This window comes from Tetrao urogallus, assembly GCF_951394365.1.
Source record: "Tetrao urogallus genome assembly, chromosome: 4".
Taxonomy (NCBI): domain Eukaryota; kingdom Metazoa; phylum Chordata; class Aves; order Galliformes; family Phasianidae; genus Tetrao; species Tetrao urogallus.
In genome coordinates, this window is record NC_136817.1 from 44,942,678 (window position 1) to 44,957,222 (window position 14,545).

At 39.6% G+C, this 14,545-nt stretch overlaps 1 protein-coding gene across 1 annotated transcript in view; it reads right to left on the reverse strand.

Annotated features, from left to right (window-relative positions):
* Positions 1-14,545, reverse strand: part of CRACD (capping protein inhibiting regulator of actin dynamics) — a gene marked incomplete at both ends in the record, with an annotated part of 43,422 nt that overhangs the window by 20,717 nt on the left and 8,160 nt on the right. The window contains 2 exons of the mRNA XM_079534342.1: positions 1,078-1,213; positions 12,662-12,830. Coding sequence (XP_079390468.1) covers positions 1,078-1,213; positions 12,662-12,830 — 305 coding nt within the window. The remainder of the gene's footprint in view (positions 1-1,077; positions 1,214-12,661; positions 12,831-14,545) is intronic.

Sequence of the window (14,545 nt, forward strand, 5' to 3'; positions counted from 1 at the left end):
AAATATGACTTCTAGCCTAGCAAGTAGAATGCATTTAAAACTAAATGACACAGGGAAATTTAAGCTGAAAAAACAGCACAGAGAAATTGGAGCTGTCCTAGCATGGTTTTTACTTCGAAGTTTATCTGCAGTCAGCACAGTCAATGCCATTCAGGTGCTATGTTTGCTGACAGCACTGTACAGGAAAAAAAGGAACAATTACATCCTGAAATTTTGCCTGTTATTTCACTCACTGGAAAAGCTGAACTCCAGTTAGCAGTTTGGAGGTAAAAGAAATCACTGGTATTTCACTAGTCATCTACAGGGTAGTGGCACCTACACAGCATTAACAATTTACTAGCATTGGACAGAACATGCCAGCAATTCTCAGCAATAAACTCATAAATGCTTCTGAAGAACAGCTCTTTCAAAGTCTAGATAAGCACAGAGATAAGCATAAGCTTTGAATCCTACAGATACACAAAAAGTAAAGCAAAAACTTAGGTAGAGCAGGAATGGGATACAATTCTGGAAAGGAAGGGAAAGCAGGTCACGTAAAGCTCTTTCAAAGCAAATATCCAACTGAATTGGCTATGTAATTACTGATGTACTTCTTATTGCGGAGAGTTACACATATCTGCCTTTTGTAAGCACTGCCCAAAGAACAGGGAGAAAAAGATTGTGAAAGAAATGTAAGTACAAAATGATACTGAAATGAGCTTTGTGAAGAATTCTCACTCTGTAGGCCATTTGCTGTCACCTGAGCCCCGTTTCTTCTCCCCACCACATCTGCAACCAAAGCATAAGGATCAGGGGATGTTAATCCCATGAGCTCAATTCATATGAATTCCACAAGATGCAGACACCCATGCAGTTTCATGCTTGCAGCATCACTGATGTACCTTTCTAGATGAAAACCCAGCCCTCCTGCAAACTATCCAAACTGCTAACACAGCTTTTGGCCAGATAATTGCCTGCTTAAAAGCAGCCCCCAGGCCTAGAAAGCAAACCACCTTTATTCACACTTAATATATTCTGGAGCTCCAGAGACCATTTTCCACCACGTTGTAAATATTTTTCCCACTTGCAATTCCTTACCTGAAGAGTTTTGACTTTTCCTAAAACGTTCTCTTGTGACATTGCTTGGATGGCCTGTTCACTCTCTGTTCTCCCATCAGGTATAAAAATACTGTCATGGGAAAAAGCTCGACTGCCCATAGAATAATGGGAAGACCTGGAAAACAGTTAAAAAGTACAGCAATTAATTTATGAGAGCATCTCTTCATATCATAACTGTGTTGCTGCATAGATTTTTCCTCCCTTCTCTACATGAAGGCTTTGACCATTCTCAGAAGAGAGGTCCAAATCTCTGTTACCAAAAGGCTGATGATTCCTTCTCATACAGTTTCCCTCCTTGGGAGGATGTAAAGTAGGATGGTTTTTAATAGAAATGCTGAAAGGTTAAATCAATTTTCCTTAGAAGCTTCAGATCTAAACACTACTTTTGGGATACAGAGTAGTTTATGATGATGCATACATTCAAAAAGAAAGACAGGAGGTCCAAAGTAAAGGTAGGACTAACGCAGGCAGAGGTAATACACTGTACTAGTCTACTTTTAAAGAACAACCTTGTCACATTCATTACTTAACCATTTCTATCACCTTGAGTATAATCACACTGACAATAAAATGTTATTAAACTGATATGAAGGATATCAGACCATTCCATGTGTTTTATTAGCAACAAACAGAGAGATGGCCATATGTTACTGTTAAACTAGACACAGTTGCAAAGGTAAGGAGTGCATCAGGGACAACCTTCTTACATGCCTGCTGTAAACCAACGGGAAAGAGATTAAACCAAAAGGTTCTCCAGGAAAACTGAGAATTAAAAATTAAAAAAAAAAAGTTTGTGAGAGTTCCTAAACCTTTCAATTTAATAACCTGTTTTCAACTCCACTGAATCCATTTCAGCAAACTTACAAACTTTGGGGAAAAAAACAAAACCACCGAACAACTTTTTTACACCAATCTAACCAACATAACCTTCTAGATGTAGTAGAGAAAAATATAAACATATTAAAAACAATATAAAGCAAAAGCAAGGAAGGCAGATCCTTCTGGAGAGAGATAAGTAAAAAGACAAAAAAAAAAAAAATTAAACCCTCATATACTTAAGAAAAACCATATACTCTCTTTTTCTCCCTCTAAAAATGTGCTGGTTTAATAGCACACAACACAGTCCTATTCATGTATTATGGGATGTATTCAACTTGTTGATTTGTGTTTTGTCCTCTAGGATATGGCCATCATTTTTTTAAAATAATAATCATAATATTTTCTCACAAGTAGAAACACTACAAAAGGTTAAAATAACACTGATTATGTTATGTACGATGCTCTAAAAGTAATGCCTCCTATTTATTTCCATGAAAAATACAATTGATACAAAGAGAACAATAACATTACTTGATAGAGCAAATTCTCAGCTACAAAATACCATTCTACAACACAATCATCACCAAGGCTATCTATTTTCACCAGCCTCAAACAAGATCCTGCACACCTCACTGGTAAAAATCAGCACCAGTAAAGGCGACTCACTGTCACTACCACTGCTGCTGAAACCCACCATCCACCTCCTCACTGTGCTCACATCCACTGCCTGGTCTCCCTAAATGTCTGGGAAGTACCAATGAATGGTAGTGGGTGCCACTGTTTTCCACGTGGAGGAATTCAGAGACATACCTTTACTTCACATGCACTTCTACACGAGAAGCCATTTTGTCAGACTGCCCCTCTGCTGCCATCTGTCACACAGCGACGGAATGCAACTGAATATTGGTGAGATATCAGTCATATCACCAACATCCACCTCACAGATCAAGATAATAAAATAGGAGGCATTACTTGCAGAGTAGCCTTTGCATAAGGTATTTGTGATGTTTATTACAAGATTTTGTACAGGTTGCCTGAAAATAATAGGAAAATGGCCTCCCACAACTTCTCTGTTTTTTTATATATAGAATATATCTGTGTTCATTAAATATATCATCCAAGCTTTTGGGATGAACATGTACAGAGCTCACTGTATCAGTCCACTTTGCGTTTAAGCACAGAAAACCTGGAAAACTATTTTTTTTAATCCAAGATTACTATTTGAACAACATGCTTCATTTGAAATAAATTAGCGTGCAATCAAGCAAAGAGTTGTTTGATATTCCGTAGCATTTTTAGCCATCAAAGAGGGGAGCATTTAACTGATGCTATATACTATTCTAGATTTTTTTAAAATAGAAGCCTCAACTTGATTGCCTTTAGCTGCCAAGGGTAATATGCCTTCTTTTAGAAACCTTCTATTAGAGAAACCATAAAAGTATATTTTTGAACTCTCTTCCAAAAGGGGTTCTGTACTGAATCATCGTGACTCAGCCTGTACACAGAGCTGTGGTGGAACTGTGTGGCTTTGGAAGACATGACAGAAAGCTACCTTCCTTGGCCATCCAAGCACCAGACCACGAACTATAGTTTCAGAAATGTCCCCTAAATGGAAACAAAAATCACAGCAGGTCTGGCTTGCAAAATGAGGGTTGTGAAAGCTTTTTTTTTTTTTTAATTTAATCATTCAGGTGAGTTTGAATTAAAAGCTCCAGCATTACATTCAACAAAGGTAATACAAAAGTCTTTGTACTCACAGACCTTTGCCTGTGACCAAAATCAATGGCAAAATTTGACAAATCAGCCCATGCTAACCACTCCTTCATTTGAATATTGATTGGTTGAATATGTGAAATGGCAGCAAGTGCAGAAGGCAAGGACAGCGACTTCTGAATTTACAGTTCAAATTTTACCTTTGAGCTGAGACATCTGCTGAAGACGTACAAATACACTACGCTCCAAAGAGGATCCTCTCTCACAGATTCTTCTAGCAATTCCGTGGTTCAGACACAGCTTTGCCTCACAGTTATTAATTGTGCCCATGGCACTGATGTTCCCTTTACACAGAATTTTTGTTGCTGTACAAGTAACATCAAATGTTGCACGTTTACCCCCATTCTTTTGTTCACCACAACTAATTAGTAGACAATGGCTGCAATATTAAGGCACCAAAGAGTCCAGTGATTTGTTTGCCAATGGTGCTTGACCTTACTAATGTATCTGTTAATATCTAAGAGGGGAAAAGCCAGACTGCAACTTTTGAACCAAAGAGGGTTCATTAGCAGTTCAAATCCCAAAGCTTCATTTATCCAGGAGCAGGAACTGCCAACTACAGGAAGTTCCCAGTAATGTGAACCCCCAAAATGGAAAAGAAGACAGACTGTTGAGGTCAGTGCCAGTAGACTGTGTGGCTCACAACTGTGGGCACACCATTTCCTTGTTCTGCTGAGGAAACCCTTGGTGGTCAGATCTCACTCCTGCCTGTGAGCTCATCCACAAAAAAAAAATCTCGTGTCGGTGACACACAATACACTGAGATTTGGCTATATGCAAATCTGTGTTTATGACTAGCATGATCAGACTTAGTAAAACGTCACTGAAAGCCTCCTTTGGGACACCAGATGATGTGAAAGAGCTTGGGAACTTTGTGACCTGCAATGTTGAACATTAAGATGAAAAGTCTCAGTAGCCTATCTCTGACAAGAGGCCACACTGGCTGGTTAGGACCATGCTGAGCATCTACGGCATCTCTCTGATATTCTCCCATACACCCACTGCTTTAATTTCAGGCTCCGCCTTATTACAAGATGAAGAACAAAAACAACATTGCAGAGCTGAGGACAAGCCTGCATTTTGAAAACTTCTGTTTTTTGACTTCCTACCAAAACAAACATAATAAAAATGGTCAGAACATGAAACATTTGCATGAAACCCTGCAGGGAATTAACCTGGGACCTCTCTCTTCTGTATCCCCTCAAAACGTGCTTCAGATACACCGGCCATTTCAGCACTGCATGACTGAGAAATTCTGAAAGCCCCATGTCCAATACCCACTAAAAATGGTTTAACTTTTCTTCTTAAGCATCTTTCTAGGCTAAAGTACACCAGAAAAAGCATATTCAGACTCTGTAGTAACTTTGTTTCTTTTACAGGTGAGTTTAAAAAGCATTTAAGGTGATCTCTGGACTATTTGAATTTTACTCATTTTACTCATTTGGATCCTTTCAAGTCTCTCCAGCTGTGAGTCTGACAGATTATATTACAAAGGTTCTTTTTCCACCCCGTTTTTCACTCTCCTTGCGTTCTACTTTTAGAAAGACTGAATTTCTTTCAAGTCATAACACAGTAGGAATAATTGATTCTCCTTTATTTCTACTACCGTTCTTACAGCTGAAGATTTTCTCAGAAACCTTTACACAGTGGAATCCTCCCAGTTCACATCTACAGACTGTTTCAGAAAACCCTCTCCTCAATTAAAGGGCATGTGGGCACCAGGAACAGCTTTGGATAGATTCAAGGTGTGCCAGAGAAATGGGTTACAGCTGTAACCATGGCTGAAGTTGTGGCTCAGGCCTAGGAAAACATCAGCATCAACTGCTAAGTATTTCTGCAGGTAATGTTGACAATGACACTTCAGAGGCTGTGCTGAAAGTAATTGAATCGTAATGTGACTCACTTCTGGAAACCTGACTGAATTAAATGAATTATGGATGTGCTACTCCAAAACGCACAGCCCTTAGAGCAAACCCTTAAAGATCTCTGAAGATGTGTTGCTACCCAAGTATTCTGTTCCAGTTTCACTTTCAGTACACAAATTTTCAAAATTATTATTTTTATTTTTTTTACAGTTGGTGCAAAGGTAAATTTAAATTCCGTGAATTCTCAGAGCTTTCTTTGCTCTACTTTTATCTCACTATAGATCCCTGAATACAAGAATAATTTTTTTTTCTCAGAAAAAAAATAAGAACAAGAGCAAACAGGAACATTGTTCTTTGGATCCCCATCAGTCATCCATGACTACACACTGTGTCTGTATAGCATGGGGCCTTTTATCAGCTCTAGCTAGTCCATATTATAAATGGGTGACGTATTACCCTTTCTTTCCTTATCCTCCTTCCCACATGCTCCTGTCACTTCTTTTATGCCTGCTTAATGGTTCACGTGAAACAGCTGAGGGAACTTATTTAGGTAAATAACTAACTTGGAAAAAATAAAACCCACATCTTCCTGGTCTGGCTGAGAGGAGACTGGCATGAGCACCTGTGTCAGCTGCAGGAGAGGGCTCAAACACACATCCAGAGAGCTGCAGGAAAGAGTCTGACAACTGCAGCCTGGACTTTGATCCAGTCACACTATTGCGGGACTGCACCTGTAAGTAAACCATGGTAGGTACAGGGGTGACACTACACAGAATACAAGGCTAAGTTTACCTAATTTCCTCCTCAGCTACTTTTCCTCTTAAAGACAAACATGATGTCCTCAAAAAGAGAAAAGTTTTGCCAGCAGGTTAACACTCAGCTCTCAGTTCTTGCGTAATTCTGCACTGATGAATTACTGTCATACAGAAATCTCACACCATCAATTGCCTCTTCAGTCTCATAACTGTTCCTCCCACTCTGATATTGAAGAGTTAGAAATAGAAAATGGAAAATAAAGGAAAAGAAGGCGTTGTTCTGTTCTTTCATGTTCAGACTCAAAAAAAAAAACAACCACATGAAAAACAGTCTCATGACTTCCACTGCTCTAAATTTATAATAGAAACCAATTCTATAAAACCAATCAGAAACAGCCAACTTTTTAAGATTCAGCCATTTTTAACACTAAAAAATCCACTAAGCACGCAATGCAAGAACAAACGTGTGTTAGCCATGCATTGACCCTTTCTATAATCCCTTCAAAAACATCTGAGAGTCACCTGCGAGAATAGCGCTACAGGGAGATGACAGGTACAGAGACAGCTTGCCTTTACTTAATTTGTTTAAAAAAAGAAATCTGATTCCAACTCTCTTCCTCTCCCATGAATGTCCTCAGGGTAGCTAGAGATGAAAAACAACAATTCTGTTATCTATTCATTCCAAAGATACATTAATACTTTAATAGATTACAGTGGACTGTAATTCTGAGATGCATTTTTAGCTATTTTCTTTCATCTGTTTACACAGTGCTGGAATGTGAGTTTTAGTTCTAAATCCAGACCCCTGTCAGCAGATTGCCTTCCCAGCCTGCCCTGTATTCTCACTGTGGACCTGATCCTAACCCTGACCTACAGACTGATCTTTCTCAGCCTAGAACTGCTTTATCATCCAGATATTGTCTTATCTGTGCACGTGATTGGACTTGGATCTGTCCCTACTATCCTTGTTTTTCTACTTTATCCTTGTACTGTGAGACTGGACTCCGGGCAGCAAGTCCCCTACCCTGTTGTGGGATTGCCTCAATGTCAAATCTGCTCTCCTTCAGGGAGCAGCCCTACTGTTGCTGCTCCCTGGTGGGAAGATAATGACATAGTACAAGATAATTCTTGACATATGAGTTTCATATAACTATTCACCAAATCCTGCAAGTGTCAGTTCACAATGCAAAGAAAGGCAGCACTCTGGCTTCCAGTGATTCAGCAAGTAATGAATGTAACTTGAGGACTGCAGACAACTTCCCAGCTATCACAGAAATGTCACGAAATAGAGAAAAGAGCAGAACTCTAAATGGTCTGGATATTATGCTTCACCTGGGAATCCACTACCTGTGTTGTTGGGCACTGAGTAACTGAGAAAGTGTAATGAAGAGATCTCAAAGTCATATACAAATGATGGTGTACCTAATTAACCAGCTTTATATCTGATGGCTAAAAAAAAACAATAAAGATATTGCATGCAAATTACTAATAAGTGATAAAATTGCAACAGGAGGGAGAAAGTCCTAGCTCTCATACTTGAGAACAGAGCTTCCAAAGTACAAAGAAAGACTTAATGAAGTTAGTAACAGAGGAGGAGAAAAACAAGAGCTGAGGTGCCAAGAAAAATGCTGAGCATGATGTTAGACTTATGTCTTATGTTCAGTAAAGACACCTGGAACTGTTTCAGGAAGGCTTTCTGCAATCTTCCTACCACTCAGTACAGATTAGAAATAGCCACTCATAAAGCATTTGTGGATCCTATTCTTGTGCTGCTCAGCTGCAACATAAATTAGAGAAAAGAAGGAACAACCCTAGTTTCACCACCACTTGTAATGAATGCATGCAAGTGGACTGGTGAGAGCAAAGCTGCACTTTGCCACAATTTTCTCTGTCCTGGATCATCCCTTCATTCCCACGATATGCCTCATAACCCAGAAATAAGAAACTTGTTCAACATAGATCTGTGTCTGCTAACACAAGTGAGGAAAATTCAAGCATGCTTTGTTTCTAAAAGCCTTAAAAGGGCTATGCATCACTTCGCTTAAGACTGAAGGTTAATTCAACCAGTGTGCTGCTAATATGAAGGCTCCAGGAAAAGATGCACACCAAGCACTACTGATCTAAGGCATTCCCAGTGAAGGCAGGCATTCACATGGGGAAAAAAGTACATTAAATAAAAGTTTTCTTATTCTTCCTATTTTGACAAAGCAGATTTCCAAAAACTGTAACCTTATAGGTGGTTGGTTTTCCTCCTCCCCACTCTCACGTTTAGAAACTCAACAGCTGAGCTGTTGGTGAATCACTTTCATGAGATCAAATGCTCTAATAGTCATGCAGATAAGAAATATATATATAAATACAAACATTAAAAGTTTATGTATTAGGCTTCCAAGTTTGAGCTGAAAGTAGAAACAAAATTTTATTTTAAAAAGACTTGAAAATGCAATGAGCTGCTTCTAGAAATTTTAGGAAAGACTGCATGCCAACAGGTATTTTGATATGTCTGCTTTTTAACAGTCTATCTAAATGAGATACTGAAAACAGACTTCCTGTATCTTGGGATCAAGCTTTAAATAAAATCTGTGGGGTGGCATGGAGCAGAAATATAAATCCTCACATCCTGCTCGCTGTCATCTGCACCAAATCTGGTATGTACAGACAGTACAGGTCAACACTAAGGAAAGAAGACCTTAACGCTTGTCCTACTCTTTTCGCTATCTCACTCCAAGTAACATAAGAGATGCTGTTCACATGAACTGCATCACTCATGCAACTGGCAAGGAAATGTGAGCAGCAAGGAGAACATGCCGTCACAGTAGGGGCTGGGTTTGCTCAGAAGGCAATGTGAAGTCCAGAAAGAGACCGAGCAGTTTCTCCTATCGTTATGTTTTGCCTTGTTTAACCAATCACCACACATTCTTTTAAGGTACACGTCAAGAAATTACCACAGCAATAACAAGAGTCACCTGAGAAATGACAAAAGCATAACTGCATTCATTTTTCAGGTCAGTCTCTATGACAGTGGGACTGAATGCCATTGATCAGCAGCTAGTTAACAAAGGCCATATTTGACACAGATGAGCTGATCCTCATTCATATGAAATGCAAAATGAAAATGAAATACTCAGAAGCTAAAATGAAGATCAAAGAGATGAATAATAATGAGTAAATTGTATCACTCCCTAGACCTAACATAATATGCTGTTACTGGGGAAGGAAAAGACCATAACTACCTGCAGAAATTCCCAAGCCGAATGCACTGCTTACAAAATCACTGTTTTCTGAAGTACATGCTCATCTGGAAACAATCACAGAAAGGGTGGGCGAGCACACAACAAACCTCTGCTACCTCCAACTTCTTTGAAAACAAGTACAAGAATACAGGTCCCCTTCTGTACCTGCTAAAAAAAACCACAGCATTTTCTTTGGAAAACGTGTTCTTTCAAAGCTGTGACACTCCTACCCATGTATGCATAAACTCAATATAAGCTGCACTCATAGGAACAAAGTTCACATAGACTAAAAATAGACACAGTACTGAAAAGTACAACTAGGGCATGTGGGGTTTTTTCCCTTTCTTTTTTTGTTTTTTGTACTGAAGATGAAAGTTAAAAAGGGACTGAAATTGTGGCTTTCATTGCAATCGCTTGTTGCCATCATTTCCTTCTCACTTACAGTGAAAGGAACTCTTTGCTTAGTCCTCCCATCAGTAAGCAGCTCAAAAGGACTCTTCCTTATCCTTTACATCCCTGCAATTCACCATTTGTTTCCACTTTCTGTAGGTTTCTTCCTCAAATTTCAGACCATTAGACCATTGTTATTTATGCTTCCTGCCCTTTCTCTGCTTGAAAATTTGTGCTTGTACACTTCTTGCTCATTCAGACATGAAATCCAGAAGTAATGCAAAATTAAAATTTAAAGGTCAAATAACTCTTAAGTAAATGATAATCTTTATCATGCTATTTTCTCTCCAAAAAATATGTTGAAAAAGACCAGCAGTGGCAAAGTAGGAGACTTCTTTTTCTCTCAGAAGCCTGCTGCTCACACAACTTGCAGCTTTGTGCTTGTGTGGTCTGATTTGTTTGCTGCTGTGTCTGCATTCACCACCCCAGGGTGGCTCTCCTGGGAACTTCCAGTCACAACCAATAAAAATGACACAGCTTGAGAACGTGCTGTGCACCGTGTCTCAACTCTGGTCCATAAACTGTTTACTCCTTATTTTACTAATCTATACAATCTAATTATGAGAACTGTGCAAAATACTCATTCTATGCCTTAAATCCACATGAATGTCTTCAAGTGCAGACATTGGGTAAATATTACAAAGATTTTCCTTCAATTCTGCAAGTATCCAGTTTACATCTCTAGAATTGAGGGCTCCAGGGAAGATGTCAGTGCTCAAAGGAAGACAATGTGTAAGTTTTAGTGGTATGACTGTCGTAATTGCAAGGGAATGCTTCTGGCTTCCACAATAATCAAAATTAAACAATGCATTTATACAATCTCACAAATTATCTGACCAAGGGCAACAGGGATACAGCTTGAAAAGCAAATAGCTTAGAACTAATGTGTTCTGAGAAATCACACCGCTTATGCATGCATAAGCAGAAAAGAAACTGAATTCATTAGGTGAGAAGTACCTGCTGCACAGTCTGGCACAGCTCAATGAGGGCAAAGAGCTGGGTGTTTCAGGGCCAGTCTTAACAGCAGCTCATGCTGACAAAGTTACAGCAAATACTAAGCAAAAGTTGTTTACAAGATCATAAAATCTCTCACATCTTCATATGCAGCATTCCATAGCATGGAGAAAGAATTACAATCTTCAGGTAATTTTCTCTTACAGAATCACAGAATCGTAGGGGTTGGAAGGGACCTCCAGAGATCATCGAGTCCAACCCCCCTGCCAAAGCAGGTTCCCTACACCAGGTCGCACAGGTCGGCATCCAGGCAGGTCTTGAACATCTCCAGAGAAGGAGACTCCACCACCTCCCTGGGCAGCCTGTTCCAGTGCTCCGTCACCTCACTGTAAAGAAGTTCTTGCACATGTTTGTGCGGAACTTCCTGTGCTGCAGTTTCCGGCCGTTTCCCCTTGTCCTGTCTCCACTCACCACTGAAAATCTTAATGAAGATGATTTTATGAAGATGATCTGAGAACCGTTTTGTGAGGATTATGGAGAACTGGATGGGCATTTACAAATAAAAAGATCCCATTTTATGGACAGCACACTCAATAGACTGATGCTTCCTGAGAGACTTTTCCTTGGAAAACCAATGTTGTCTACAATGCAGCTACCTTCAGACTTGATTTACTAAAAAGTTTCGACAGGCTAAAGAGGCATAGAAGATTGCATTGCAGAAACCAACCGGGAAACCAAGAATTTACAGAATCTCTTTATAGATAGTTAGATAAATGGGATATATACCTAAATATCACATTTTCACAACTGGGATTCTGCACCACCGAAAATAATGTGCAGGCCATATTTCTGATACACATTTATTTCTTGAGAAGGGCAATTCGGTGCAGCTTCTTGATGCCCTCCCTACTGCAGTTTCTCTTTTTCCAAAGAAACAGGTTTTGACTCACACGAACCCACTTAGTCTGTGCATCTTGTTTTGTTGTTATTACTGCTACTTTTGTTTTGTTGCTGTTGTTGGTTTGTTTTTGTGTTTGCCTGTTGTTCTGTTGTTGTTGTTCTTTATGCCATTTTTCTATCTAGAGACTGATGACTTATTAATTCCATGCAGTTTCTATGGAGAACTTTATTAATGCTCTCCCTCCCGCTATTTCTGCTCCAAATTCTCAAGCTCTCTTTCTATTCCCTCTTGCCATTGGAATAGGATCTGATTAACAGGTATATCTCTCCGCACACTTCCTTCTTCTACTCTATATTCAGATAGGAGCAGAATAAAAGCAACATGTTTAATTACAATGCAAAAACAATAAAGGCATGGATTCAAAGAGGATATTTCTAATTTGAACAAGAGATACCACCTTGCAGGAAAAAGAATGCAATAAAATTTCCACAGCCGTCAGCTCAAAGTTCCCTTCCCCCAATTTTAAAACCATGGGGTGCCAATAATATTACTACTCAGACACTCTAAATCATGAAGCTGGATTCAAATTCACTTCTGCTTAACCCTGGGATTTCTTGTTCGTATACCTGCACAGCAAGTACTGTGTGCAAGAAGTGAGATCTCAGTTTCTGCAGCAGCACGTGCCAAGTTCAAAGAGATGCACCTGCTTCCTAACAACCAGCACACAACCGTCTGCCATTAAGCATTGCCCAAAAGCAGAAGCAAGAAGCTTTGTGTTTGCATAGGCTGCTCCACCGACTCACACACACTTACCTCAGCCCAGTGTTTGGCTCTTCATCAGAGGAGAAGGTACCATTGCAGACATTTCCAAAGGAGTGGCTCGGCTTCAGTTTGGTTTCCTCGCAATCTGACACAGGCTCCCTTTTCTTTCGTTTCCCAAATAACTTCTTGAAAGGCTGGAACTTGCCTGCTTTTTTCTTGTCTGCAGATGACAAGACAAACACAGGCAGGGCTGAGGGCACCAGCACCCAGCAACTCACCAGCAAGCAGGGTTAATGTCTTCGAAGGAGGAACACGGTCAAAGAGCAAAGCAGCAGCCCGGAGCAGCCTGGCACTTGCAATGTAAATGCTGGGCTGCAATTCCCTGCTGACGTACAGTATTGACAAAGCAAAAGTAAGAGCATTGAAACATCTATTCTTGGTTTTAGGGATCCGCTCGTAGGTATCAGCTGATTATTGGAATAAGGGAAAGAGGACAATTTTGCAATGCCAGAACATAATTTTGGGGCTCATTTTTAGGCTTATATTGCTTACCATGCTTGTATTTTGTTCTTTTCACCAAAAGACAAGCACCTTTTTGATTACCCCAGTACCACAGGTGCAGGATCTTCTGTCTTGAATTGAAAGAATTTGAAAATCACGTGCTGGATTTTCCTTTTGCAGCATCATAACTAGACAGGCATGCCAATTTGCAAATGACCAAAGAGAACACGAACAAAGTTCTGTTACTTCGCTAATGAGCTACTTAATACACATTTTTCTGACCATTTCTTTCCCCCAAAGTAATGGAGTACAGAATTTAACCAAGCATCTCTTCCTTGAGATACTTTTTAAAACTTCACCAAAACAACACAGCAGAAAGACAAAGCAGATATGATAAGAAATATTTTAAAAAATATTTTAAAAGTTAACAAGAAGTGATTTATTTTTCCAAAAAAGAATTAATAAAATAAATATAGCTTCAAATGACTTTTTCCTCAATGTGTATTAAACAAAAATCACCAAGAGTTTCTTGTTAAACATTGCCAACAAGAGATTAATTTGTCTGGGCTAGACTGCACCAAAGAATTACTAGAGCACTGTACTGTCAAAAAGTTTGAGTTCTTCTCTACCTGTATGCAATTTTGCACTGAATCTGCTTAAAACAAGCTAGCAGGTTGTTTTAAGACAAGTTTGAGTCTCAGGTGAGTGGTATGAGACAACTTTTAGTCTCTTGTTCTAATCCAGTTTGAGAAGCATCGTGTCGTACTGGTGACAAATAGCTCTGTAAGCTATTTAAATCCCTCTATGTGCTTTTCTCTCAGACTGTGTGCAGAGGCACTGCCTGTGTGCAAACCCTGCTCTTCCCTAACAGCTTTTGTTCAGCAGGAAGAAGCGGTTCGGTTTTAAAATACAAGACTTCTGTAGGAACATTGGACCAGGAAGTACGAAAACATCTCTGCAACAACATTCTTCAGTACCACATTGTGTTTTATGTTCCACTTTGTTATACCTGTGTACGACAAAGCCACACCTAAGTAACACTCACTGCAGCTGCTGGAGGCATGATGATGGAGTATTTAGTGAGAGAAAAAACACATGAGTACACTGGGATCTGGCTACCTCCAACAACCAGTAGTTTCCAAAGACTAGGGTGCCAGGTGGCCTGAGCTGAACCCAGGAGAGGGAACAAACTCACACAAAGAGCAGGAAAGCTGTAACCGACTCCTTGTGAATCTGAGCACATCTGTACCTGATCAAGGATGAAGCAGGAAACCTAGATTTAAATAATAAATCAAAGATGCAATACATCCTAACAGCACATTTCCTTTAGAAATCTTTAAGATTTTTACACAGGTATCATCCTTCTTGGATGATATTCAGCAGTTAAGATTCCTGGCAATTGTGCAACTCAGTTAAGACAGCACTGTGTCTCAG